Raw genomic sequence first — 26,199 nt, 5'->3', positions numbered from 1 at the left:
AACACGTATCGGCACGATTGTGCTTCGTCAGACGTGAAGTCAGCACCAAAGCTATAAGTTCCCCCTCTGAAGAAAAAGAGGACGCTGGGACCGGTGAGGCAATCTTTCAGCGGGACGGCGCCGACCCCAGCTCCGGAGAGGCGGCCGCCTGCCCAGAAGGCTGGGGTGTGCTCAAGTCAGGGCTATGAGCACAGGCAACCACCTGCCGTGCCACACGGAGCCCTGTGGGGCTATGCAGCGCGGCAGAGGCGCCGTGGGATGAAGAGGGGGACCCAGGAGGGCCACGCCCTATCGACCCCACATGGAGCGTAGAGGGAGACCCAGCAGGGCCGCGCCCTAATGACACCAAATCTCCAACGTTCCTGGGAGGCAAGGGCTCAATAGGTGCCGGGGACGAACACGCAGGCGAGTCTGTCGGAGACTCCACAAGAGGCGGAGGCTCAGAGGAAGCCCCGAGAACGGGAGAGGACTCAAGGGAGGCCTGCAAGTCCGTAGCATAGGCCTCCATTTGGGCCCGAGTTGCCCCTACAACCAGAAATGGCGGACATAGGGGGGACGATCGTCTGGAGCGCACGTCCGGAAAGTTCCGGGAACCAGAGCCCCTGACAAGAGAAGGTGAGGTCGATGACCTAGGCAACAAGCGCATAGACTTACTGAGTGGAGAGCGATGGCCCCGGATCTCAGAGGGTGATCGGCGGATCCGGATAGTAAAGGGACTTGCAGTCAACGACGAGGCCGGGGGGCGAGACGACTCCGACCGGGACAGCCGTGCCAAGAGAAGCTTCATACGACGCTCCTGCCAAGACTTCGGTTTCAGACGTTGGCAGGCTTCACAGTCCATGGAGTCATGGTGCTCGCCCAGGCACCACATACAAATAAGATGCGGGTCCGTGGCAGACATCTGCCGCGAACAAGAATGACCAGATTTGAAGCCCGAAGGCATCGCACACTGATCCCGACGCAAAAGGTCGAAAAGGAGGCCTGAAAACAGGCCAGAGGAGCTCACTCCGGATCAGCGTTGCACGTGGAAAAAAAGGAAACTGACGTCAGTGCGCCGGGAGGGACTTATATGACCTCCCTGATGTCACGTCCGAGGACGTCAGGGCGGGGGTCGCGTGGCGCCGTCAAACGGCGCGCAGAGGTGCTGCTGCAAAACATTTCCGGATCCAGTCTCACGCCTGGGGATATTCTAAGTTAAGGAATCTGCGGCTAGATGTCTCTATCAGATATGCATACACATGCATCAATCCATTGAGGGCCTTTGGGCCAGCCCTCTTCTACCAGTGGTCTGTCTGAGTGTCATTTACACTCTACTTCCATCCTGACAGCATACACCAGGGAGTATTGGTTCAGTCCACATCAGTGTCAACCTCTCTTGCCCTGTGAGCGCTGGGATTTTCTAATCACATGTCTGCATCCACCTGAAAATTAGTGGGGTTCAGTGTCAGGGCAGGTTTGCCAGTCCTTTAGTTTTCAATTTTCTCCTGTCACTGATTTGCTTATTTTTTTATTTTACATTTTCTTGAAATCATACAACAGTTCCCCAGGCAGTGCTAACGGATCGCTTGCTTCTCATTTAGTCTGCAGTGTAACGCATCACACGCGGCCACTTCCTCTAAACTAAGTGAGCATTAAGGAATGCTGTAGTCCCCAGTGCAGCATTGTTCACCACTCCAAGACGGCCAACATTCTAGACATAGCAGCCATGCTGAAAATTTAAAACACAATAGATTATGTTCAATACCACGGCAAGACAGACACCCGCTACAATGTTTAATTTTGTTATTGCAAGCATTATGCCTGCCATGTTTAGGCGGCAACATGTTTTCTTTATTCTACTTGTATTCTTTTAATTTATCTTACTTATGTTATTGCGTCTGAGCGTTTTATTGTGGTTGTTGTCAGAGGCTGAATTTAAGAATGAGTCTTTGGATGGATGGATGGATGCATGAATGCAAACATGAGTGAGAAAGTGCATATCTGATGACTTATTGAGTACCTAAACCCATCAGTTTCACAAATGGCAATTTCATTCATAAGCCAAACCAATTGGCATGGTCAATGCTTATTTTAATTGTGATAGGGAGGTACCAATGTTTTTCATTCCCCCATCCCCTACAGGTTTGCACTTCTCATTCCCAGGTCCCTTAGGAAACCACACATATCTTCTTCTTTAAAAGAGCTCCAGGAGGAGACCACCATGTGTAACCTGTAAGGGGGAGGAGCCTAATGATGAAGAATGGCACTTTGATGTACGAAGGCCTTTGCTCCTTTTTGAGGAGTCCCCAACTATGGGCCTCATTTATGAAAAGTGTTGCATCGATGCGTGAAAACAGCGATGCAACAGTTTTCAGTGTGCCCTCCTTGTGACACTATGGATGCGCCATATTTACTGTACGGCGCTCCATGTCGCAAGGATTTACAGATATGTCCGTATTTCTGATGTATCTACAGGAGCAAAATTGGCGCCTTGCTGGGGTGTGTCTGAAAACAGACGTGACTCCATCAATGTGTCCTTTCACATGCGTCAGTCTAACGCCTGCTGTGAGGCATGCATAAGGATTTGACGCAATGGCGTCCTTGAAGTGCTGCAGTGAAATCTCATAGATTTCAATGCAACACTTCTACGAGCCTTTTTTGCGGGGTAACGCCCACCCTGCATACAGTATACTTGATTCAGATATAAAGTAGCGCAGGGGTTTACAAAGTGACGCATGTGCCTAGATGCGTCACTTAATAAATATGTCGCAATCTCACGCATATTTTATGCCGCCGGTGTGTCACAAAAAATGAGGCAGCAGCGGCACAAGGGGCTCATAAATGAGCCCCTATTTCTCCAAACAAAGGTATCCAGCCCTCAGCAGAGTGTCCCATAATCCTGCTCTACCTGTCCCAGGGACTGTTTTGTTACATGTGCTGTGCACAGAGATATTTGGAGCATGCTCAAGATGTAGCATGTGCTGTATACAAATGGTATCTGGTGTCACAATACGGTATATGTATCTCACCTGCTCTGAGGTTAAGTAACGAGGTATAAAGACGGACAAGCTTTTGGATGCCTTGTGCTTTATAATGGATATCAATGCAATCTACATCAGGAGCAGAAATTGATATTAAGGACGTTTTTGTACCATAAGACTAGCGATGAAGAATCAGAGATCTGTGTTTTGGGGCAAGTGATAGTGTGGAAGAACAAAGAAGGCAGACACTCTGACATGTTGCTGCTTCTCCCATCATTATTTCAACTTGCTTCCATCAGTTATTTTATTTTGTGGCTGTTGGATTGCTGTTTTACTCCAGTGGCTCTGTTGTAAGAGGAGTTGTCTTCTCTGTGATTTTAGGGTGCACATTATGATTTTGAAGATAAGTTCTTACCGGCCTCTATTAGCAACATAACAGAAGCCACAGATCCAATTGAAAGAATGGCAGAAACATTTTGATTTGTAGTTGCTTGCTATTATGGATGCAAAGTTTTCTGCGGTACTCAAGTATGATGTGGTTTTGCACAATCTTGGTATTGACAGATGAGAAATGTATAAGACTCTTCCAATGTAGGATGTGGGGAACTAGTATGCAAGAGAGGTCTTGAAGTTTCTGTAAAATCTTTGGAAAGTTGTTTTGGAGAAAAGATAAAATGTTGGTTCAGAAAAACAAGTTTTCTTTTGCGTGAGGCTGCATCGCGAGATTTACCACCGACTTGTGAGAGTTTGAGTGTTTCACTGACCCTCTTAATAAACGGGATCCTCCTATTAGCTCAAAAAAGAATCCTAGGATGCAGTAAAAAATGCCATTGCTCAGGGATTTGAACATATGTAAAGGAAACAATATACTTATGTCATGCTTCACACGGCATCTGTACATGAAAATCACCTCATATGCCACCTTAGTCACTCGTAAAGACTACTTAATAAACATAAAAAATGAGGCCCTCATATGTCCTTACGCTTAACCAAGAAAAGAATGAATTCTGGGTTAGAAAACCTAGAATGCCTCCTAAAGTTCTATACAAAAAGGCTTACAGACGTTGAATTTTATGGTTTTCTCCCCAATCCGGACTATGAAGTCAAATCTTGTTTTCAGTATCAGTTCAAATCTCTCCATGAAAGCACACCTAGAGCGCACTGTGAAATAAGCCAAAAGAGCCCTCCTTCCCTTAAAACAACTCAAGTCTACTACATTAACAAGATTTCTTTGACATAGTTAAAGCCATTGTGACATCGAAAATTGATTATGGAAACATCCTTTCCAATTGAAGCACCTAAAGCTCCCTTGAAAGCTATTCAGTGGCAAGACATATTTGTGGCCAATTAGTCCCGCATTAAGAGATGTCCATAGCAACCCCGGAAGCATGAATTGTGTAAAATCCAGAAGAGCCAAAAACCTGAAATGCAACAAAGTTCTTCAGCTATTATAAAAAAAATTCAAACCCCACTCTGATGCAATAAAACATTTTCCGGGGATGCTGCTTTAGTTATGGAACTCTGTACCTGAGGACCTAAGATGCCAATGGAACATTGTCACTATTAAGCAGGTCTCACCTAAAAAAATCAGGCTTATCTTTATCTATGCTACACTTGTTTTCTGCCACTGAGCTCTTACGCCTTTCCCGCTCCCTCTCAGCTTGAAGTGAAGAGGCTGTTTTATTTTCTTGTGTGTGTATTTAGTAGATCTTAGTTTGTCCAATGTGACGTGGGCGGACCCTCCCTGGTAAGAGTTACGTTATTTAAAAAACTTTTAAATATGCCTGAATGTGTGACAAAATTAAAAGGACCTAAGAATACTGACGATGTTAATGTTTACAGTAGTAAATGCAGAGGGAAGAGTTAATGTAAAAGGCAATATTTAGCTGAGAAGTGAGTCAATCAATCAAAAATATCATGATTGATAAAGGGAGGCGAGCAAGCTCACAGAATAGGGATGGATGGTAAGAGTACACGTTTAGATATGGGAAGGGTAACCTTGTGGACAGTGGTACACTGTTTGGAGCACTATATGGGGTACCATAAATTCAGGAAGTGATAACCATCCCTGTGTTTGTGTATATGTATAAAGGCTGGAGCAGTGTAGGGCTGGTGAAGAAGACATTTGAAGGGCCAAGAATCGGTTCTTCAGGCAGGCCCTGGCTGTGAGGGTTTTTGCACTGTGCATTTGATGAATGCAAAAGTGATGGCAGATTAGGGTATTGTTTCAGAGGCGGTCTATGTGGAAAAAAAACAATACTTTTGTGTGCAAAGCTGCTAATGACTTACATGATCATTGGAGTTATGGAAATAAACCTATATGTATATTCGAAATAAAATATTTGTTAGTATTGAAGAAAAGGCTGATGGAAAGCAATATTTAAGTGACAGGGAAGGCTCTTTCACTCTTATGTTAAAGGAATCAGAAAAGGTTTAGAATGAAGGTAGACCCGAACACAATTAAGACAGTGATTACAATGGAGGAAGATCTAAGTAGCAGGTTTCCGATAACACTTTTAGGAGATAAGAGATTGTGACTTAAGATTTTCTTAAAGAAGACACATCTACATGTAGTACAGAAGGTGAAACTAGTGCTTTATTTGATGATGGAACCATTAGTGAAAGAACAGGAGGGACTAGATAAAGGTACCAGAAAGCCTATAGTAATCAAAATAGTCGGCACCTCATTTGTTTGCAACTACGGTTCGGGACTTGATATGTGTAGATGTGGGATTTGGCTGTGTTTAATGTGATCAATCGGACATCTGCGCATTATCAGGTACATTTGCATACCAAACAGCAAGCACAAACATGGTTTGTTACTCTCTTGGTGGTGAACAGATTCTGAGGATGCAGTTTAGATTAGTGTTGGCTGTTTTCATAATAGTTTGATGTTTTCAAAGGGATGTAACAGATTGTTTCATGGACAGGATTTTGAAGAATATTACATGATTTTAGAGGACGTTACATGGTATTAAAGGGGATTATAAAGATATTAGAGGCTTCAGATTTGATGTGGATGGAAAAAAGTGTCAGTTGAGGGCATTTTAGGTGACTTTTTAATTTTTTATAATGCAAATGTAGCTCAAGGGCATTAGAGTACTTTACATGAGAACCGGATTATAGTACCAAATAGATTCACAGGGTGTTGAGCAGGGGCTGGCATTTGAACCTGGATTCCCAGTTCCAAAGTTGGCAGCTCTAGAATTTAGGCCACATCTATTTCCCACCTCCCCACCTTATCAAGGACATATATTATCCAAGAAGAGAATAGGGCAGAAAATAAATTATTGGCAGTAAGGCTTGTGCCACCGGAGTCAAAGGCCATAGAACACCGGTGATAAAATCTTAAGTCTAATCGAGCAGTGTGAATACTTTTTGAGAGTTTTGTCAGAGAAAGTGGCTGCAAAAAGGCAATTATTGAGAAAAGGGATCTCAAATTATAGTGATTTACTTAGATTGAATTAGGTGACTACATTAGCTAAAGTGTGCACTCCAATTAAATGGAAGGCACTAACCCTTACAATCATGGGTAGAGTTGCCTTGGTTAAAATGTACATTTAACTGTTAATTTATTTCTTTTTTCAAATGTTCCCATCAAAAGTCCTCAAAAATACTTTTTTTTCTCCAAATTGATTTCCTGATGCTGTTTTATTTGGAATATTCAGCATACTGGTTTGAAATTTACTTATTTACAACCAAAGAAGAAATATGGGCGTTCGCCTGATCTCACTTTTGTGTTCATATTATCAGGCAGCCCTCTTGGCTATTTTATACCGGTTGGGCAATGCTTCTTCTACCCCGATATTTGAAAATTACTTATTGCAAGTAATGATAGAAGAAACGGGATCTCGACTATCTGTCTTTATTAAAATATTTAGACCTCCTAAAAATCCTTGATAAATCAATTGCAGAGCGAATTATTTGGATGTGCAACATTTTTAAGGACTATAACATGTTAGACTGCCATGAGTTCCCCTCATGGAAGGACTGTAAAGGTTTTGTTTGCAATCTCCAATTTAGAAAGTCATCATGGAATACTTGGGGTTTTCACACTATAGCCGATTTGAAATATACTGTTTCATAGAAAACATAAGCACAGCTTAGTATTTCAGATATGCGGGAAACCCATATAACAAGTGTTGTATTATGTATATAAAATTCTAAAATAATAATAATAAATAAAAAAAAAACAGTGTGGGCCAAGAGCTTTGGTTCAGCATTTTGAAAATTAAAAGTAAATTAAGAATGCATGCGGAATTTCTAGAGGAGAGAGCTCTTGGCATTTTAAAAATATTGTTTAAATTTGAACGTAGACGTCTAGGCATATGGTATACGCAGATACAGGTTGGCCAACATGTTCATCTCCTCTCCATTCATCTTGAGAGAGTAAAGACATAAACAGGGTTCAGAGTTACACCTAAGGAGTGAGGGGAATTAAATTAATACAGCTACAAGATATTCAGAACTGCAGATTTTAAGAGAGTGCAACATTTTTTAGTGTTGGCTTCTTTCCTATACTCCTAAAGAAAATCAGCAGGCTATGTCCATCGGTCATAAATTGTTGTTTTAGATGTTAATTGTGAGGGGTACGTGAACTGGAAGCATGCAATTGCCACCTGTCTAACTCTGAGACACGCCATACCAAGCCATATTATACCATGACCGAGCACACAATGACAGGCCACACCATACCATACCATACCATACGACATGCTACGCCATACAATTACAGACCGTACTGTACCATACTATACAATGAGAGGCCATACCATACTGTACAATGACATGCCATAAAATGACAAGCTACACTGCATACCATACAATTACACGCAGCACTGTACCATACTATACAATGAAAGGCCATACCATACTGTACAATGACATGCCATAAAATGACAAGCTACACTGCATACCATACAATTACACGCAGCACTGTACCATACTATACAATGAAAGGCCATACCATACTGTACAATGACATGCCATAAAATGACAAGCTACACTGCATACCATACAATTACACGCAGCACTGTACCATACTATACAATGAAAGGCCATACCATACTTTACAATGACATGTCATGCCATTCTATACAATGACAGGTCATTCCGTACCATACCAGGCCATATTATACCATACAAAGACAGGCCACACTATACCATACAATGACATGCTACGCCATACCATACAATGACAGACTGTACTGTACCATACAATGAGAGGCCAGGCCATACTGTACAATGAAAGGTCATACCATACAATAACAAGCTACACTGCATACCATACAATTACACACAGCACTGTACCAAACTATACAATGAGAGGCCATATCATACTTTACAATGACATATCATGCCATTCCATACAATGACAGGCCACACTATACCATACAATGACATGCTACACCATACCATACAATTACAGGCCGTACTGTACCATACTATACAATGAGAGGCCATACCGTACTATGACAGGTCATACCATACAATGACAAGCCACACTGCATACCATACAATTACACGCTGTACAGTACCATACAATGAGTGGCCATACTGTACAATGACAGGTCATGACATTCTGTACAATGTCAGGTTATACCATACAATTACACGCCATACTGTACCATACAATCCCATCCAATGACAGGCCACACCATACCATACACCATGCTACGACATACCATACAATTACAGGCCGCACTGTACCGTACTATACAATGAGAGGCAATACCATACCGTACTATTAAGTCATGCCATTCTATACAATGACAGGTCATTCCATACCATACAACTGATGGGAACTTTTTCTCACTCTTACATTGACATCCGTCCTTAACTGAGGTGCCTGGGCCGGTTCTAGAGTATGCCATTGGAATGAGGGGAGACGGCTAGCCAGGACTTAAGGGTTCGGAGAAATAGAGAGCATTGCCTCATAGCAAACGTCTAAAGTTTGCAGAAAACAAGGGATGTAGACCTAGTTTTCTTCTTTAAAAATTGCCTCGACTGGGATGAGGGCATTTTGGAAAATCAACCAAGAATGAGGTCTCAATCTCTTCAGCTGGAAAGACAAAAGAGTAACAGTGGCACTAGAGGTTGTCTTTGAAAGAATAGGGTCACCAAAGGTAACTGATAACCTACTTGAGGGGTGGAACGATCTTGTGTAGTCTAGATAAAATATGCCCTTCTCTCCTAGATTTAACCCAATATTTCTCTTAGTAGTTCCTTACTTTGACACAGCACAGCTCCAAAACAGGAACACCTTACTCACTGTTTCCTAACCGTACTATCCAAAAATAAAGCACTAACTGAGAGAAACATTGAGCTAAATTAATTCAGTTTACACACTGTTGGCAACTAAAACAGGTGCTCGGCTCTGTCCCGGGCCAGCACAGTCCATCATGATCTAGCCTGTGATCTTTGCATTATGGATATTAAGGAAGGTTGTTTCACGATCTAAAGAATTTAAGAAAAGAGGCCAGGAAAGAATATTTCCTGGATAACGTGAAAGTCGGATGAGAAAGTCCTCATGGCAAACTTGTGGAAAGAAATGTATTTAAAAAAAGCAATTTCTCGGTGCTACATTTTCATGATGGATCCCACGTCTGGCAAGGCGTATTTGCCATAAGAAGAAGAATCGTCAAAGCCCAAAATAGGTGAAGGCCACTGAACTGGGAAAATAGAGAAAGCCAAATAAAAGCACTCAGAGTTCATTTAGATGGAAATTTCCACCCATTCATCATACAATGGATTTGAATACTTTACTCACAAATTGAGCTATAATAGAGCGACTAAACATTAAATAAATTGAAAACCCAGTACCAAACCTGAGCCGCGGGCTCTTGCATTGTCATGTTGCTGTGGTGCTTACGTCACTGGAGAAAAGGCAAGGACGAAATTCGCAACCACTTTATTAGAAATCCATTTTGGCAATAGGTAAGGTCGTTACACATACAGAAAAAGCAAATTTCCTCTGCCCACAGACGACTTTCATACTTGAAAGGAAACATGAATCCTGTGTGGAATATCACCTATTTATGAGGAGGGTATATCAATCTGGAAAGTCTGCGTGCCTTAGTATTTATAAATCCATGCCAGTGGTGCGAGAAAGATACTCTGAAAGGCAAGGGAAGTTGAATAGGGTAAAGCTATCGGGTAATTAGTGTAGATCAACATTACATCTGGAAACGAGGGATGAAAAGACTTCAGCAAAATGCATCTTTCAATAATTTGTCCTTCATGAATAACAGGTCACATGTCTTGGTTCAAACCCATGGAGGTAAAGGACTGTTTTCGATGGAAGTAAAGGAAGTGCACAATTACAGGATTTTTTCGTTTTGTAATTCTTTATTAAAATTTTGCGTTGAGGTGAGCAATCACGGTGCACATGTTCACAAACTGGCTTGACGGCGATAAGACTGAACCACACATAGATTCAAGACCAGAGGGAATGTTCCGAAAAACAGGTGGAGTTTAAATGTTTTCCTGAAGGACAAGGTATTAGACAGATGGTGAATTTGGAGAGTAAGAGAATTCCATAGTTTGGGAGTGAGAGGAAAGGGTGCACCCTCAATACAGGGGCGCCTGAATATGGAGCCCAACATGGGGAGTGTGAGCAGGATGGAATGGAATACATTTTTGTTGGGTGGATTTTGTGAAAACAATGGTGGGCAAGCAACAAGTTTTATTGATAATGCACAGGGACACAGGCAGACACAGACTCAGATGACCACCAATTAATAACATGAAGGACCTTTAGAAGATAGAAAAGTGATGGGAATCAATTGGGGCTTGATGTGCTAGCATTAGGAACACAGATTTCCTAATTGCGATTCTCTCTGAACCGCAATAAGGACATCTGTATTCCTAACATAAGCAACTCCTTTGAGTTTCATTAGTGATTCCTATTGGGTCACAAATAGAGCTACATCATGCATTTTAATGAGGTAGGTCGCAATTTGCGACCCATTAGGAATCCACGCCATCACAGGGATTGTGACCTGACCTGCTGGAGGGTCACCACCATGTCTTTTGATAAATCAATCTTTTTTTGTTTTGCATCCCATTTTCCTTGAAGGAAAACAGGATGCATTTAAAAAGAAAAAGTAGGCAGTGGACCCTGGGACCACTGCCTGCTCTTAAAACACGTTTTCATTTACGCCTTCCCCTTTGCGAATGGGCTACCATCAGTTTTAAACTGATGGTAAATATTATTGTTTCACGGACGGAATTTGGTTGCAAAACAGCGACAGATACCATACCGATTCGGCCTTGGAAGCGATGCCCTAAACACGTCCCTTCAAAATACTGAATCGCAAATGCAAAATGTTATTTGGCAACAAGTTACTGAATTGCATTTTGTACATTTAAAAAAAAAAAAAGCAGTTTTCTAGTTGCAAAAGGCCCGATCCGCAGTTTGCGACCGAAAAAATCCTTTGTACATCTGGCCCCAAGAGCCTTCCTTTGCTGCCAATGAAGTGCTGAGTGAAGACACATCTGACATATGCAGATTAGGTCATGAGGGTTCACTGGCTTGTAGGGTGCTATGAAACTCCAACCTACTTGGAACCACCGTGCCATGGAAGGGTAACATCCAAAACTGGCGGCCCACACATTAAAGAGATCAACAGTGTGCAGGCAAAGGTCGTCTCTGATGCAGTCTTTAATATGGCCTTCACAAACAGATGTGTAAGGGTTCAGTAGATTAAGAAGGCTGGTATTACATTGCTAAAAACTGTCAGTTCATTCAAAGATAGAAGTACTGGGGCTGTGGACTCCTACTTTTTAACCCGTTTAGCGCGTCGAAAATTCCGCCCCAGTGTGGACGTTCGATTGCGCTAACGGGAATGGAACGTTCAGTGGACGTGCGCAGCACTAGCGAGGTAGTGCACGCGACGACCGCTGAACGTTCCCCGCACTTAAGGGGTTAATGAAGCTGCAGAACAATTCAGTCATAATATCTGATGTTATGAACTCCTTGGAGGTTGTTAATTCAGGGGTAGCATATTATACGAGGGCCTTGAGGAGGCACCAAGCGAAGAACTGGCCTTTGGAGGCATATTGCCTTCTCTTTTCTATAAATTTATAGGACCCACATACTGTGCGCATATAGGCGGCACTTAGGGGCATATACAATACTATTAAGATAATAAATTCCCCATCCTCATTCACAGACTTAACAGTTGTGCACCTTTAGTATCATAAATTTAGTATAGGACGCCATTGCCTTCACCTCGTTTCCCCAGTCATTCTAGGCAATGTCTCTGATCTAAAAAGAGCTTGAGGGTAGGATGTAAACTAATATTATTTAATGATCTACAAAGGGACTTCTTTAGCTCTCATTGCTGCAACGCCTAGTTGTAGGTGCTCTTCAAAGATCAAAATAGGAAAATCTCTTGTACACTTGCAGATTTAGCTGTGAAAAGGCTAAAATATCTCTTGCTCTGCAGTAAGGCTTATTACCGCTCTGGGATTTATCATTCTCAAAGGCCGCTAGAAATGTCTGCTGTTAGTTTGTATACTTTTTTCCCAGTGAAAGACTGTATATCCGCCACCATTGGTTCCTAGGTATCTCACTGAATTCATTCTTTATCTGTTCTCTTTGTGGATTGGCCAAGGGAAGGATGCATTTTCACTCTGAAAAAACATTGTAGCGATCTAGACTTCTTTTCAATTTGTTTGTTTTACAAATCACAACAATAAACAGTTTTACCCGTCTTCTATACTCAACTTTAGATCCACTAATACATGAAAAAAAGATTTGTATTGTTATTTAAAATTGAGATTCAAAAATATCTACTGATCCTCTGAAATATTTAAAAATCAATAAATAAAATACTACGCATTAAACATATTAGCTGATGCAAGTCCACTCCAAACTTATTACACATACTTAGTTTTGTGATTTCAGAAGATCAGCAATTGGTATTCCCCATTTTAAAATGGAGTCTGCAGATGTTTCAGGTCACCAGTGCTTTGTACTCAACATTTAGCTGGTAGCAACCCTTTGAGGGGCAATTATTCAATTTGATGCTGATCGTAGACACCTTCATGGTGACAGTGGTAACCCTGGGCGTAGTTTGCATAGTAGTGCTACGTGTAGCTATGCGAAGGGCACTTCGCACTACGGAAACTGTGTAGTGCACTGTTCAAAATGCTGTTCGCACTGATTGCACAGTGCTGGATGCTTGTCCGCACTGTGCAATCAGCATCTTGCACAGTGAAAGCGGTCGTTTTCTGCCGCTCGAGTAGATTTGTACTCTAGCGGCAGCTTTCTCACTGCCGACTGGTAGTTTCTCATCACGAGCAGTCGCGACCACTCTCGATGAGAAACCGGACTCCCCTGCGAGGTTTATTTTCCTCGCTCGCGATCGGCAAATTGATGTTGCTGATCGCGAACGAGGAAAAAGTCTCGCCGGGATATTATTTTGTTTTTTCGCGATCGCCAACTTGACGTTGAGGACTGCAAGCAAGCACAAAATGCCGCTATGCTACGCGTTTTGCATTGAGCTATGTGCAATTCGCGTAGTGCGTAGTTGCGTAAACTACGCGAGCGTAGCGTAGTGCTATGCCCAGGCCTAGACAGTGGGCAAATTTGAAGCCATGTAACTTCTGGTAGAAATTATGAGCTATCTACACGTTTCGGCTAAAAAAGTAATTTATGTACTAATGGTGATAACTGCTGTAACTGTGTTTTTGAAAGACCTTCTTCTGGTCTCCTTCCCACAGGTTACTCAAATGGATAGAAGAAGGGGTACCGAATGATCCCTTCCTGAACCCGGAGCTGATGAAAAACAACCCATGGGTGGAGAAAGGAAAATGCAGCATACTGTGACCACTCCTGCTGACCCCGTGAGGGGATCCTCAAAGACCCAGAGAACAGCTTCCACCTCCAGTCCTTTCATCATTCATCAACTCTGAATGTACTTTTGTATCAATGGCGACAAATCATAATTTGCAATGTTCCTGTTATGTCCATCTGAACAAAGAAGGCCCTAAGTGTGTCTTTTTCAATCCAGGCAAAGTCTGAGATGTCAGCCAGAAATAGTACTCACAGAAAGCAAGTAAGCGATTAGCAATGCTATTTTGGAAGCTCTTGATCAAAAACAGCACAAAAAACATGTAAAAGCTACATTTCTAAAAGAGTAGAGGAAGTAAATATAGATACACCCAGAAAAAGATGTTCTTGATAGATTGTTTCCAGCTAACATGCTGCCACTTAAACTATGCTTCATGTTATGTCTGTATAATTTAATTTTTCCAACTTGTAAAGGAAACTTTTGTAAAAAATAAATATTTTCAATGACTTTAGGTACTTTTGTAAGTTGTAGAATAATTAAATTTTGCAGCTACGAAGTAAAGATATGAATACCAGACCTATATGAATTTATAAACGAAATAAAGCAATAGTCGACTCATTTGTTTACATTGCTTTTTCTTTTATTAACAAAAGCTGGAGAGACCTGAAACGGACTCATCAACATAAAACATTTTTCCCCTCAAGGCTCTGATCAGGTTGCCCTCAAGAAAAATCTTGACCTCCCTCCCACACACACACACTATGTACATCTGAATGAGAGGACTCTTCACAGGAGGTCTTTGATATAAACATTTCGCCGCACGGCGTTGGAGACGCCTTCATTGAACCGGAACCACACGTCACTCTTTCCCACTGCCGTCCCAATCTGTTTCTCAATCGATAACTTTTCAGGTTCCGAGTTTTCTGAAGGGAACCAAAAAGATATGGGAAAGAGAGAAAGAAACAAATATCGGCTGGTTAATATTTCTATAAAACAATGATAAATTCACAATATGTAGGTCGGACATCAAAAGGCCCACATTTGGGTTAAGCTTCCTGCCTATCATGTCTATAGTCAGTTAAACTAATGTAACAGAACATGCACATGCCACAAAGTATGAATTCCACCCTCAACTTCTGCCTTCACACAATACCCCCTACACCTCTTACTCCCTCAGCACCTTAAGTAAAAGTGTCCTTTACCTGTTGAACCGTTAAAAGCTACAATATATCCCGGATGATACTTTCTCACTACTCTCCTTCTTTTAAATGTACCGTTACCCCACTTTCACAAGCCACAATAATCCATCTTCCCTTTAAAGCCAGTAGGAGAAGGTTTGCTGAAGACTACTATGAACCTTCTTCTATAAAGATGGATGCTCGCGACCTGAATACTCGTGTCCAGAATTTGCTGCTGCGCCCATCTTAAGGAGGGTCTGGAGCACACCTATCGCACAGAGAAGGAAGGAAGGATGGGTGCACTGGAAGAGCAGGGAAGGAACTGCATCAAGCCTTAAAGAAAACATTATATTGTCTACCCTAGATGGTATTATTAACCATGTGTATATCATGATGGAGGATCCTTATGGAGTATTTGTATTCATTACAATGCATTTGACCAAATGTGTTTTGGTTTATAAGTATATTTTGTATTGGAAGGCTATTTTGCTGACGACCATAAATACATTGGTATAAATTGTCTACCATGACATTAGGAAGAGGGTGAAGGTTCCAAATAAAAGGCATCTGTACCCATTTTTTTAAATGATCCTCTATAATTTGAAGTTTGGCACTGCCTGAATGCCTCGGTTAGATGACACATTGGTTCTGGTAGTATCACAAGCTTGGATCCTATTTTGCACTCTGGCCAGGGCTCAAGCGACCACCATGAAACCGACCAGATCATATTCTGAGAGCCAATAGAGCTCATTTCAGGCATTGTAAAGTTGATGCTTCTTTTTATTTAACACCCATTTTTGTAGATGGATTGCAAATGGCAAAGCTGAAGTTTGTAAAAGACCTTCTTGGGGAGGCCACGGGACAGACTCCAATACAAAGTGTGAGAGCATGTCTCAGCTGTTCCCTTTCTGTCCCACTTCTGTCTCAATGGAATCCTTTTCTGAAGCTAAAGCAAACAGATTCACTTCAGGGAAAACACTGGGTACTTTGCATGCATGAAAATACGCCTGTGATCTGAAAGCAACTGGTGTCCCTAAAGGGGAGCCTCCACTGAGAAAGCAAGTACTCACAGTCAAACCTGAGGACAAACAAGAATGTGAAACTTGGACCAAGTGTCATTTTGGGGTACTGTGGACATGTATTAATGAAGTGCAGACCCATCTATGAAGCTGGGGGTACTATACAGAGCAAATAAATGTTTGAGGCTATTGTAAATACAAGAAAAGTAAATAAAGAGCAGAGGAACAGTAAGAAGAATGGCGTTCATTGGCTTTAGGCCTACAGACTGGTGGAACTCAGGATTGCAGCTATACATTCAGTGAAATTTAAGAAAGACTGGCCTTTTATCACCGTCATGCAAAACATTATATGCACTAAATAGGCAATAAACTCTTCCATGTTTAGGTCGCGCTACAACTACTCCCACTCTTATTTTATTCATCCCCTCTACTTCCAAATTCATATTTTATTCGGACGATACTCTTGGAGCCAAAATGTCCTTTCTGCAAACTAATTGTATGGCATTTACTAAATACACTTATTTTGCACATATCCAGTCAGCATAGAAGACTTCCAGGTGAACACTTTGCTGTGTCGTCATACTTAGAATATATGCACATGTACTGTTTGCTGTAGTACCACATGGCAGTGGTGCTGCCCGAGAGCACCTGTCCCAGCCTCCCCCTTGATGGACAGAAGGAAGGCTGTCAACCCCAAGAGGATGGCCCTCAGCTCCAGTAGGTTGGTGTGGATCCGGGACTCAGCAGAAACTAGAGGCCTCCGATTTCCACCTCTCCCAGGTGGCCGCCTGAAGTCAGAACCGACTGGTCACTCTGGGCAGGGAAGGTAGAGGGTCTGCCAATTATCCAATCACAGTCCAGTAACCACCACTGCAGATCTTTTGCAGTCTCTGCCCAAGTCTTAACATGGTTGGAGTCGCCCCCATGTTGGGCCCACTGGGACTTGCGATACCATTGCAGAGCCTGCATATGCCACCTGGCATGCTCGATTAGTAGGTCGCAGGAGACCATGAGTCCCAGCAGCCTCAGAGTCGACCCAGGGAAATCCAGGACAGAGGCTGAAAGATCAGGATAATTGCCTGAATGTCGTGGATCTCACGTATCTGAAAAGTCAGGCGGGACTTTCACATGTTGATAGTGAACCCTAAACATGACAGTAGGTTCGCCATAGTCTGCAGGTGGGTAACAAATGCCTGGGGCGAACCTTCCTTCAACAGCCAGTCATCGAAGTAGGGGAAGACTGGCACCCCTAACCTCCCAAGGTGTGATGCCACCATCACTTTCGTGAACTCCTGAGTGACACAGGTGACATCAAAAGGGGAGCGCGGCAAACTGAAAATGCTCCTGTCCCACCACAAACTGTAGATGATGCAAATGGGCCGGCAGGACACCTATGAAAATCAGTGTCCTACAGAACCAACGCTACCTTCGAGTCTCCAGGGTCGAGGGCAGACGAGACCGGGGCTAAGGTGAGCATTTTGAATTACTCCTGCCAGGGTCAGGCGTTGAGAGGGTGCAGGTCTAGAGTAGGTCGAAGTTGTACGTCCTTCTTGGGAAGCAGAAAGTAGTGGTAATAACATCCATGCCCTACTTCTGGCACCAGCACCCTCACTACTGGTCTTCTGGCCAAAAGGCCCTGTACTTTCATCTGCAAAATGGAAAGATTGTCCTTTGTCAGTTGCTAAGGGGATGGTGGAAAGTGTGGCAGAGAAGAGAGAAAGGACAAGGCATTACCCTTGCGAACAATCTATTGGAACCATCTGCCCTAAGTGAATGTTTGCCAGCCTGATAAGAATCGGCTAAGCTTGCTTTCCAGCACATGGCTCTGTCCCTCTAAGGGCTAACTAAAGAGTTTTAGGCCACGGGGTCTGGATGTTGTTCTGACTTTGGCCATGGGGTGGTGGGCACCACGGTCTCTGCTACAAAACTGCGGGGTTCCCTGAGGGAGCTGGATGGGTTGGCGGCAAGGGACTCCTCTGCAAAACTGTGAATGGAGCAGTGTAATATTGCAGCTGATGAGGCTGGGTGGAAAGGCAACACTTACTTGAGGACTTGGAGCACAATGAACAACATCCTCTGAAGCGGCTCCAAAGACTCTGGAAACAGGACAGAGTAAACTTTGGACGCGAAGTGGGACTTGAAACTGTCCCGTTGCAGCATCTTAAGCTTAGCGACGTAGAGTTTCACCTCTTGTTCATTAATGCGCAGCCTCTGCAGGACTTAGAGTCGTGGCCAGACACCAGGCACACCTGATGGAGACCAGTCACAGACATCTGTTTGTGATAGTCCCTAAAGGGTTTGAAACCTGTCGTTTTAGGTGGTGACATCTCTAACACACTGTAGAAATGTTTGTTGAAAATTTCAGTAAATGTGTCTGAGGGACAAGAGGGAGCTCTGCACCAGCCTTTGGAGTGGCGGAAAGAAAGGAACTGATGTCAGTGCACTGGAGTGGTGCCAATGTAAGTCCCGCACATCATTTCTGAAGCTAAACGGAGTGGGTTCGGAACTGCAAGGTGCCACCTTCTGGCGAGCAGAAGTATTGCTGAAAAGATTCCAGATCCAGTCGGATGCCGGAGTAATATTTAAATACTGAGGATTCTACGCCAAAAGTCTCTATAGGAAATAACAAACAGCAACACATCCAACAGTTTGGCTTGCAAAGGGTCCTTGTTACGGGAGCCGCACAAAGCCACAAACTTGTTCCAGCATCCAGAGTAAACAGATTTCCTAGAAGGATAAGGGTGCCTGGCCGCCAAGATGAGGAAAACTGCCACTGCTCAATCTCCACACATGGAGGTGTAGGATGTGCAGGCCTAGGTGCAAGACCCTGTTATGCTGCTGTGGCAGAATAGCCTTCCGAAGTGGCAGCCTGATCGGAGGATAAATATTCATGCCCAAAGGTTCTGGGTATCACACTCTCCTAAGATAACTTGCGCCTGATTGTTAATGATCTTTTTCAGGGGCAGTGAAGGTAGCAGCGTGAAGGCATACAGGAGTTCCGAGCGCCACTCTAAGTGGAACGAGTCTCTGAGAGAGAGCCTTGGAAACTCCAATGCACAAATGTGCTGACTGTGCGTTCTCAGCAGTGGTGAAGAGATCGCACCAGGCCTCTCCTCGCGGATGGAACATGTCCTGGGCCACTTCCGGGTGCAATTACCATTTGTGATTCACTGGGTATTGCCAGCTGACATCATTCCCCCTGGTTGTTAAATATTTCACAAGGTGGTGTACCATTAGGGAAATGCCATGATGGTTCAGCCAGGTCCAGAAGCGCAAGGCCTCTTGGCAGACAGTCCAAGGCCACACTCACCCCTACATGGTGATGGTGTTGTCTGTGAGGACCTGAACCAGCCTCCCTTGATGAATGGCAGGGAGATTTTCAATGCCAATCGAATGGCCTGCAACTCTAGCAGGTGGGATCCAACAGGGATCTCTGAGCTCCATCTCTCCCAGATGACGTCCTCAACTCCACAGTCATGCGCCCGTCACCACCATCAGCTCTGTTTGAGGCATGGAGAGAGGTCTGCTTCTAGTCTAAATGCGGTCAAGTGACTACCTCTGCTGGCTTTCCGCAGTCTCCTTCAAAACCTGCATTGAGTCTAACACGTTTGTTTGGTACTGGGCCACCGGGGATTTCAGACTTCTTTGCACAGCCCCATATGTCATTCTGGCATGATCGAGGAGCAGGGTCCATAGGGCCAAGAGTCTCAGAAGCCTTATAAATTTTTTCACAGATACCTAGGAAAGAGTCTTAAACATCAGGGTCATAAACCGAATGCCCTGGACTCATCATTCCGGATGGTTGGCGTAAAAATGCACCTTATTCAGGATTGCTCAGTTGAAAGGGAGCCTCTGTGAAGCAGTCAGAGGTGACTTTGATTGTGAAACCTTAAAGTAAGGTTGTTTGCCATTGTCTGGAGGTGGTCTATGACTGACAGTGGTGAGCCTGTCTTCAACAGCCAGTCATCGAGGTAGGAGAAAACGGTTATCCCGGAGTTCTGATGACGTACTTCAACCACCGCCATCACCTTTGCGAACATCTGATGGGTACTGGTGAGGCCAAAAGGGAGCATGCCAAACTCAAAAAGCTTGTAGCCCACCTTGAACCACAGGTAGCTTCAATGGGCCTGCAGAACAGAGACATGGAACTAGGCTTCCTGCAGGTCCAATGCCCCCATGCAGTCTCCTGGATCCAGAGCAGAGGGAGCTTGGGCCAGTGTGAGCATCATGAATTTGTCCTCCCACAAGGAAAAGTTGTGGGTTCAAAAATCTAAAATGGGGCAAAGACGTCTGCCCTTCTTCGACACTGGGAAATAGTGGAATTAACATCCATGTCTGATTCCGGGACCCCTATCTATGGCATTTTCTCTAAAACAGCCATCACTTTCATCAGTTTAGATCGCGTTGGAATGACCACTGAAAATTGCAAAGCATAAGTGTCAAACCAGAGAAGTGTACTAACTCGAGTGGATCGTTGTAGAACATGTTTGGCAGAGGACTCTTCAGTTACACCAGTCATATGCATGGGAATGAAGGAACCTTAGCCAGCACCTCCTTGTGGGGGGTTTATACAAAGGCTTCTGCTGGAACAAGGCTGGCATCAATCCAAGCTTAACTGGCAGAAACTACAAATGCAACTGGAGTAGTAGAGGGGAAGTGACTACTAGAAAGCACAGCTCCTGAAAGTGGGAGACTTTTGTGTGTGCGGGGTGGGAGGTTCAGAGATGCTGGCTTGAACTAAAGGTCAAATGCATCATGGATTGTCTACAGGATTCTAGCTTCTCTGTTTTTGCGCAAGCTAGGGGAAACCTTATTTTTGTTTTTTCAACATTGGAATGGATTCAGATGGAGAATGAGAAGGTTCCTTATGGAGAGGAGAACGCAGTCTATGCAATTGTTGTTCAGGGCATTCAAATCACACAGGAGGAAATAGGCTGCCTAATGTGCAGCTTATATCTGAGGTGACTAGACAGGCACAAGAATTTCTTTTTCTGGGTAAAATGACGCCACAATGAAGTTTGTTGCCCATGGATGGAGTCCACGCCTTAAATCCTAACACTTTGTGGTGTGCCATTCACGCTGCTCTCCACAATTGCCTTCTGATGCATGAAGAAAAACTGATCACAGAAGCCTGTATCATAGTGAGGGCCTAGATCCCAAAGATGTGATGAATGTGGGACAGATGGACATATGCATCCTAGATTTCAGGCAAGGTTAAAAACCAGAACATATAACGACCAAGAAAGATAGAGTCAAAACACACTGAGTCAAGATAAAGCAAATGTCAGGTTGGCGCATCCCTGGTGTGCAGGATAAAGTATAGATGGTTCTGGCCTGGGAGAAGCCCTTGAGGAGATTTGTGGTCACTTTGGACAGTTTGTCTACAAAAAGGGGGTAGAGCAACGATCAGTGAGATCTGCAGGGCGAAGATTACCACTCAAGAATGAGAGGAAGGTCCAGCCACAGTGTGTGCCCCTAGCGGTAAGGTTATCAAAAAGAAACTGGGCTGTTTCTGGGGAACCTGAGTGCGAGTGGTCACTGGGGTGTGTAGTGGAGGGCTGGTTAGAGACCTACCAGTGGGTATCCAATATGTTGGATATAATGGCCTCACACACCCTTGCAGGTGTCATGCTTCATCATAGACAATGCTCCTCGTTGGGTAGGCGGTGCAATCCCCAACGGGCAACACCTCAAAGAGGGGCTCTTTAGCGGAGATCTTTTATCCAACTTCCTATGGGTGAAGTGCAGGTAAGGGGCCAGGAAAGTGTAGACGGTGTTGTGAGTTAAAATGAAGCAATAGGTACCGGAAAACAACTTTATTCTGGTGGTCCTTTGCTTCAAATAAAACCAAAGACTAGTCTGTGCTTGCTGGGACAATAGGTATCCACCCGTAAGACAGGACTAAGAAGTGAAAGGTGTGGTCGACAATTTTCTCGCTAGTAGTACAATGACATGAAACTACTGTCTACAAAAACATGATCTAACTAAGTATCAGTTTGACATTATCCAGGGTATTTAGGAAAAAGATACCCGTTTGACACTATTTCTTGCCTAATGGTCAGGAATTATGTGTGTCAACAGTCTGTATCTAAGGTTCAATCTCCTGCGGGCGTACGTGGTCGCCTACCCCTCTCCGCTGGGACCGGGTAGTGAAATTTTGCATATCTGCAACTAGTGCTGCATTGGCATCACCTAGCACCGGAACGGGTAATTCTAGTACCAGTCTAACTCCTGGAGATACTACTGGGCGAGGAAATGGCCGAAAGTACTATCGATTAGAAAGAACTAGGATGCGTTCTGTAAAAACACTATTGGTCTGCAGTTGACAATTTTCATTGAGTGGTTTAGAATAAACTTCATACATACCTAAAACAGGTTCTACTTTCTTGACAATCACACGCCCAAAGAAGTCCGTCTCCGGCTGTGAACAGGGAAACAAAAATTATGTTTAGTTTCAGGTTACTTTTTTTTTTTTAAAACAATAACTTTTAGGAGAAACGGAATAAGTTCCAAATACAACTACAAAACGTCAACGTTAGGCGAGTCACATAACCATCTTAAGTGCAAGCAATCCTATATTACCTATCTGATTTAGGAACAACTAAATGATTACCTTAATAGTAAATAAGATGCTTTAAGATTAAAACTGTGACAAAAACTCATCATAGTAAACATGGACTCCATGCAAGCCATGAACATGCATTGGTCAATCTGAACATTCACGATAGATGATTATCGATGGATGGTGTCCAGCATACTAAGGAAAATCTGCAGTAAGCTCACGCCATCTATTCCTTTGTTGCACCATATTATCACTTTCTCCAAGTACCCATTGCAGTAGGTCCTGAACCCAGTGTTGAAATATTAACCTACTGCAAGCCTTGCAGTTTGCCTCTGTGCAAGAACTATGTCCAATAACCCACGTTTAGTTGTCTGTAGGATCCAAAATGGGACCCAATACATATAGTTTGTAGATATATACCAGTTTCCAATAAGACAGTGTTGAAAGTTGTTGCATAATGTAGGACTATAATGTATTTATTAACAATTACACAAGAGCACTTACACAAGGAATAAGAAATTATTGCATTAAAACCACATGTGGTAGGTACATCACATTAATGTCTTAATTCATTTTGTACAGAAGTTGAGATATCAAAAAAGCCAATATGTAGATATTTATAATGTATTAACTTGAACCCAGTACTCTCTGCTACCGCATGTCTTCGGTGGGTTCATCCAGGTCTGAGTGCCATTTGCCTAGAAACTTATGGCCAGATTCATCAAGCGCAATTGTGCTCGCAAAGGGCCAGATTCTGAGAATCTGGCCCTTTGCGAGTGCAATTTTTGCATTTGGGATTCATCATCCCAAATGCAAAATTCGCTAATAAAGAATTCGCACATTTGCGAGGAATTGCATTTAAGGAATCTCTATTTGAGATTCCTTAAATGCAATTCATGAACCATTTTAAAATTGCGAAATCGCAATTTTGGACCGCTATTTACCGCGAGGTCAAACCTCGTGGTAAATAGCGAAAACTTAGAAAAATGCATTTAAATGCATTTTTCTAAGTTGCATGTTACACACACACATGTCCTTTGGACATGTGTGTGCGCAACACCAATGTAGATTACATTTCAGGGGTGCTACAGGGTGTCCTTTGGACACCCCTGGCACCCTTGAAATCGCATCCTTATTTGCGATTAGCAAATTGCTAATCGCAAATAAGGAATAACTCCCCATAGGAATGAATGGGGAGTTATTCCTTATTTGGGATTAGCAATTTGCTAATTGCAAATAAGGAATGTGTACGAATCGCAATTTATTTAGCGATTCCTACATGAATCCTGTTTTGCAAGTCCGTAATAGCGATTCCTTAATAATCGCTACTAAGGACTCGCAAAACGGGACTATGAGGAATCTAGCTGTTAATGATTGACTGGTAATCAACAGTATGTATACTCAGTACAACGCTGACACAAGTCTACCTCGGTCTCCCAGATGCAATACCACTGCATTCACTTGGTGTATTTCCGGTTCCTTTTGGAAATTCGTCCATGCCACATGCAACCTACCTGCTGTTCCCACATATGATGAGAACGATGCGCATCCTTTTCTCATCTTACGAAAGTGAAAGGGTGTTTGGTACAGAGTATCTAATCAATGGAAGGGAAGACAAGGCTGGAAGGCTGCATTCCACTCCCTCAATGCAGAAGTATACATATATATACACAGTGGCGGCTGCCAGGAGGGAAAAGTGGTGGGCAGCGCGGGGGACAATAACAAAATGTATTGAAATAAAAAGGTGCCTGCTGCCTCACCGCCTGCCGCCTTGGTGCTCTTCTCCTGATCACCGGCTCCCATGTGCCAATCCAGACGCTGCTCTCATGCTGGTAATGCTATTACCTAGCAAGAGGGCAGCGCCAGGATTGGGGAGAGCGGGCTGTTTTTACGCTCCCAGAGAGACTGACAGCCCGTGCCTGCTGTTCTCCACACAATAGCCTCGAGACATCTAAGTGCGCATGACGGTTTTGCCTTCCTAAGACAGCCGGCCAAATCATCATGTGCACTTGCAGTGTCCACCACTGCAAGCACCCTCTGTGCCTGCCTATCAATGGATTGCCCAACCCCAAAGACTCGACTCACGAAAAATAAAATATAAAGCTGCTTTATTACCATTTCACATGTTTTTCACCGCTGGCCGAGGCAGTGGGGCGATGCTCCTCCACCATAACGGAGGAGCCGCAGCTGTATATATATCTATGACTAAGAGCATTTGTCGTTCTAACCCGCATCGGACAGACTATAATAGTAACACCTGGAGAAAGCAGCACAACCAGGTTTGTGATTTGAATCTGTAACGAAATCCATGTTAATTACAGCTTCCAAAGGCTCTGCATGCTGCAACTGGGATGCTTCATAATAGCCCCGGGAGTCTTGGACCAATACACCCCTCCAACCATCATGCCATGACAAACAAAGTGTAGGCATTGCTACTGATATCCTCAAATGAAGTATCTAATTCTATGGAAAACACAAATGTTGGAGGCAGCAATAGGCATGCCCTGTAGCATGTGCTGTAGCTCACGAACCAATATCATTTTAGCTAAACCTAAGTGGCACATCATGGATATTGGGAACGTCAACCAGAAGTTAACAGATTTAGCACATTTTATCAACTAAAGCAGAAACACTGCCCCAAGGACTGATTTGGATCCCTGTGTACCTAAAGGGATGTATGCTCATGTCTATAGAAAACCTATTTAAATTCTGCAAATGTGCATCAGGTAAAATAATTCAGAGCAACATGTTGTTTGCGTAACAACTGACAAGTGGCTCTAAATCTATATATCCCTGGAGTGAGCCTCTCCCTCAAAAGCAGAGTTAAGAGCTCGATCACGAGGAGAAAAGTGTTAAATACCAGCCCTGGCTAGATACTCTGTATACAAACTAGTTAGAGGAAAACTGCGCCTTCTTCTTGGTGTACAGCAGTCCCAGCCTAGATATTCCCCATGCCCAATGGCTTGAGGGTTCCGAACTAGAAAAGCCAAAGCAAAGTACTAAACGCCTTGAGCGTGGATTGCGAGGGTCACTCAGTAGTTTAACAGCTCTAGTCTACGCATTAAAGCATGTTCCAGACATCCAGAGGCGGATCCGCACAGGCCAGCAAGCAGTCCATCTACAAGTCAGCAGATTGATGTGACTACGACCTAAACAGGCAGCAGAAACCAGATGCACAGCACACCCATCAAGACAGTACAGTCGCCTCAAAGGGGTGGAACTCCAGGGAACCTGGTCATTCTGTTGACCGTCTTAGTTCCACGCACATCAGGATATTTTTCTTATGCACTGATTGATGGAGAACATTTATCTAGGGCCAAACACCACTTGAAGGAAGTTTCAGGTGCTAACAGGATCCAGTTTAGAGGCTGGAGCTCCCAGAGGCAAACATATGAAGATGCCCCAAGTCACTACAATGAAGATCTTGGCTCTCACTGATGTATAAGGAGATGCTAATGAGCTTTTCAGATTTACATTAGCCACCTTATATTATATAAAGATCTGCTGTAGAAGAACTCTTGGAGATGAATGTGGCTTTTGAATATAGTTCAAGACGGCTAATAGAAATTTCGACAGGTTGCCAATATTACCCAATTTACTCACAAGGACATCTGTAATTCAGCCCCTATGAGTAACAACTAGGAAGTCACAAACAAAAGCAGGAGCCATCACTATTCCGCA

At 43.5% G+C, this 26,199-nt stretch overlaps 2 protein-coding genes across 2 annotated transcripts in view; one reads left to right on the top strand and one right to left on the bottom strand.

Moving 5' to 3' along the window:
- Positions 1 to 14,370, top strand: part of GNG13 (G protein subunit gamma 13) — a 108,470-nt gene extending 94,100 nt beyond the window's left edge. The window contains exon 4 of the mRNA XM_086940534.1: positions 13,689 to 14,370. Within this exon, the coding sequence (XP_086796660.1) occupies positions 13,689 to 13,794 (106 nt within the window). The 3' untranslated portion in view covers positions 13,795 to 14,370. The remainder of the gene's footprint in view (positions 1 to 13,688) is intronic.
- A 7-nt stretch (positions 14,371 to 14,377) lies between these two features.
- The window catches only part of CHTF18 (chromosome transmission fidelity factor 18), a 314,022-nt gene continuing 302,200 nt past the window's right edge, over positions 14,378 to 26,199 (bottom strand). The window contains exons 21-22 of the mRNA XM_086940533.1: positions 22,323 to 22,377; positions 14,378 to 14,682 (exon numbers count right to left, since the gene is read on the bottom strand). Coding sequence (XP_086796659.1) covers positions 14,546 to 14,682; positions 22,323 to 22,377 — 192 coding nt within the window. The 3' untranslated portion in view covers positions 14,378 to 14,545. The remainder of the gene's footprint in view (positions 14,683 to 22,322; positions 22,378 to 26,199) is intronic.

The sequence above is a fragment of the Lissotriton vulgaris genome, chromosome 10 (assembly GCF_964263255.1).
Source record: "Lissotriton vulgaris chromosome 10, aLisVul1.2, whole genome shotgun sequence".
Lineage (NCBI taxonomy): Eukaryota > Metazoa > Chordata > Amphibia > Caudata > Salamandridae > Lissotriton > Lissotriton vulgaris.
This window is presented reverse-complemented; position numbering and strand designations above follow the sequence as displayed.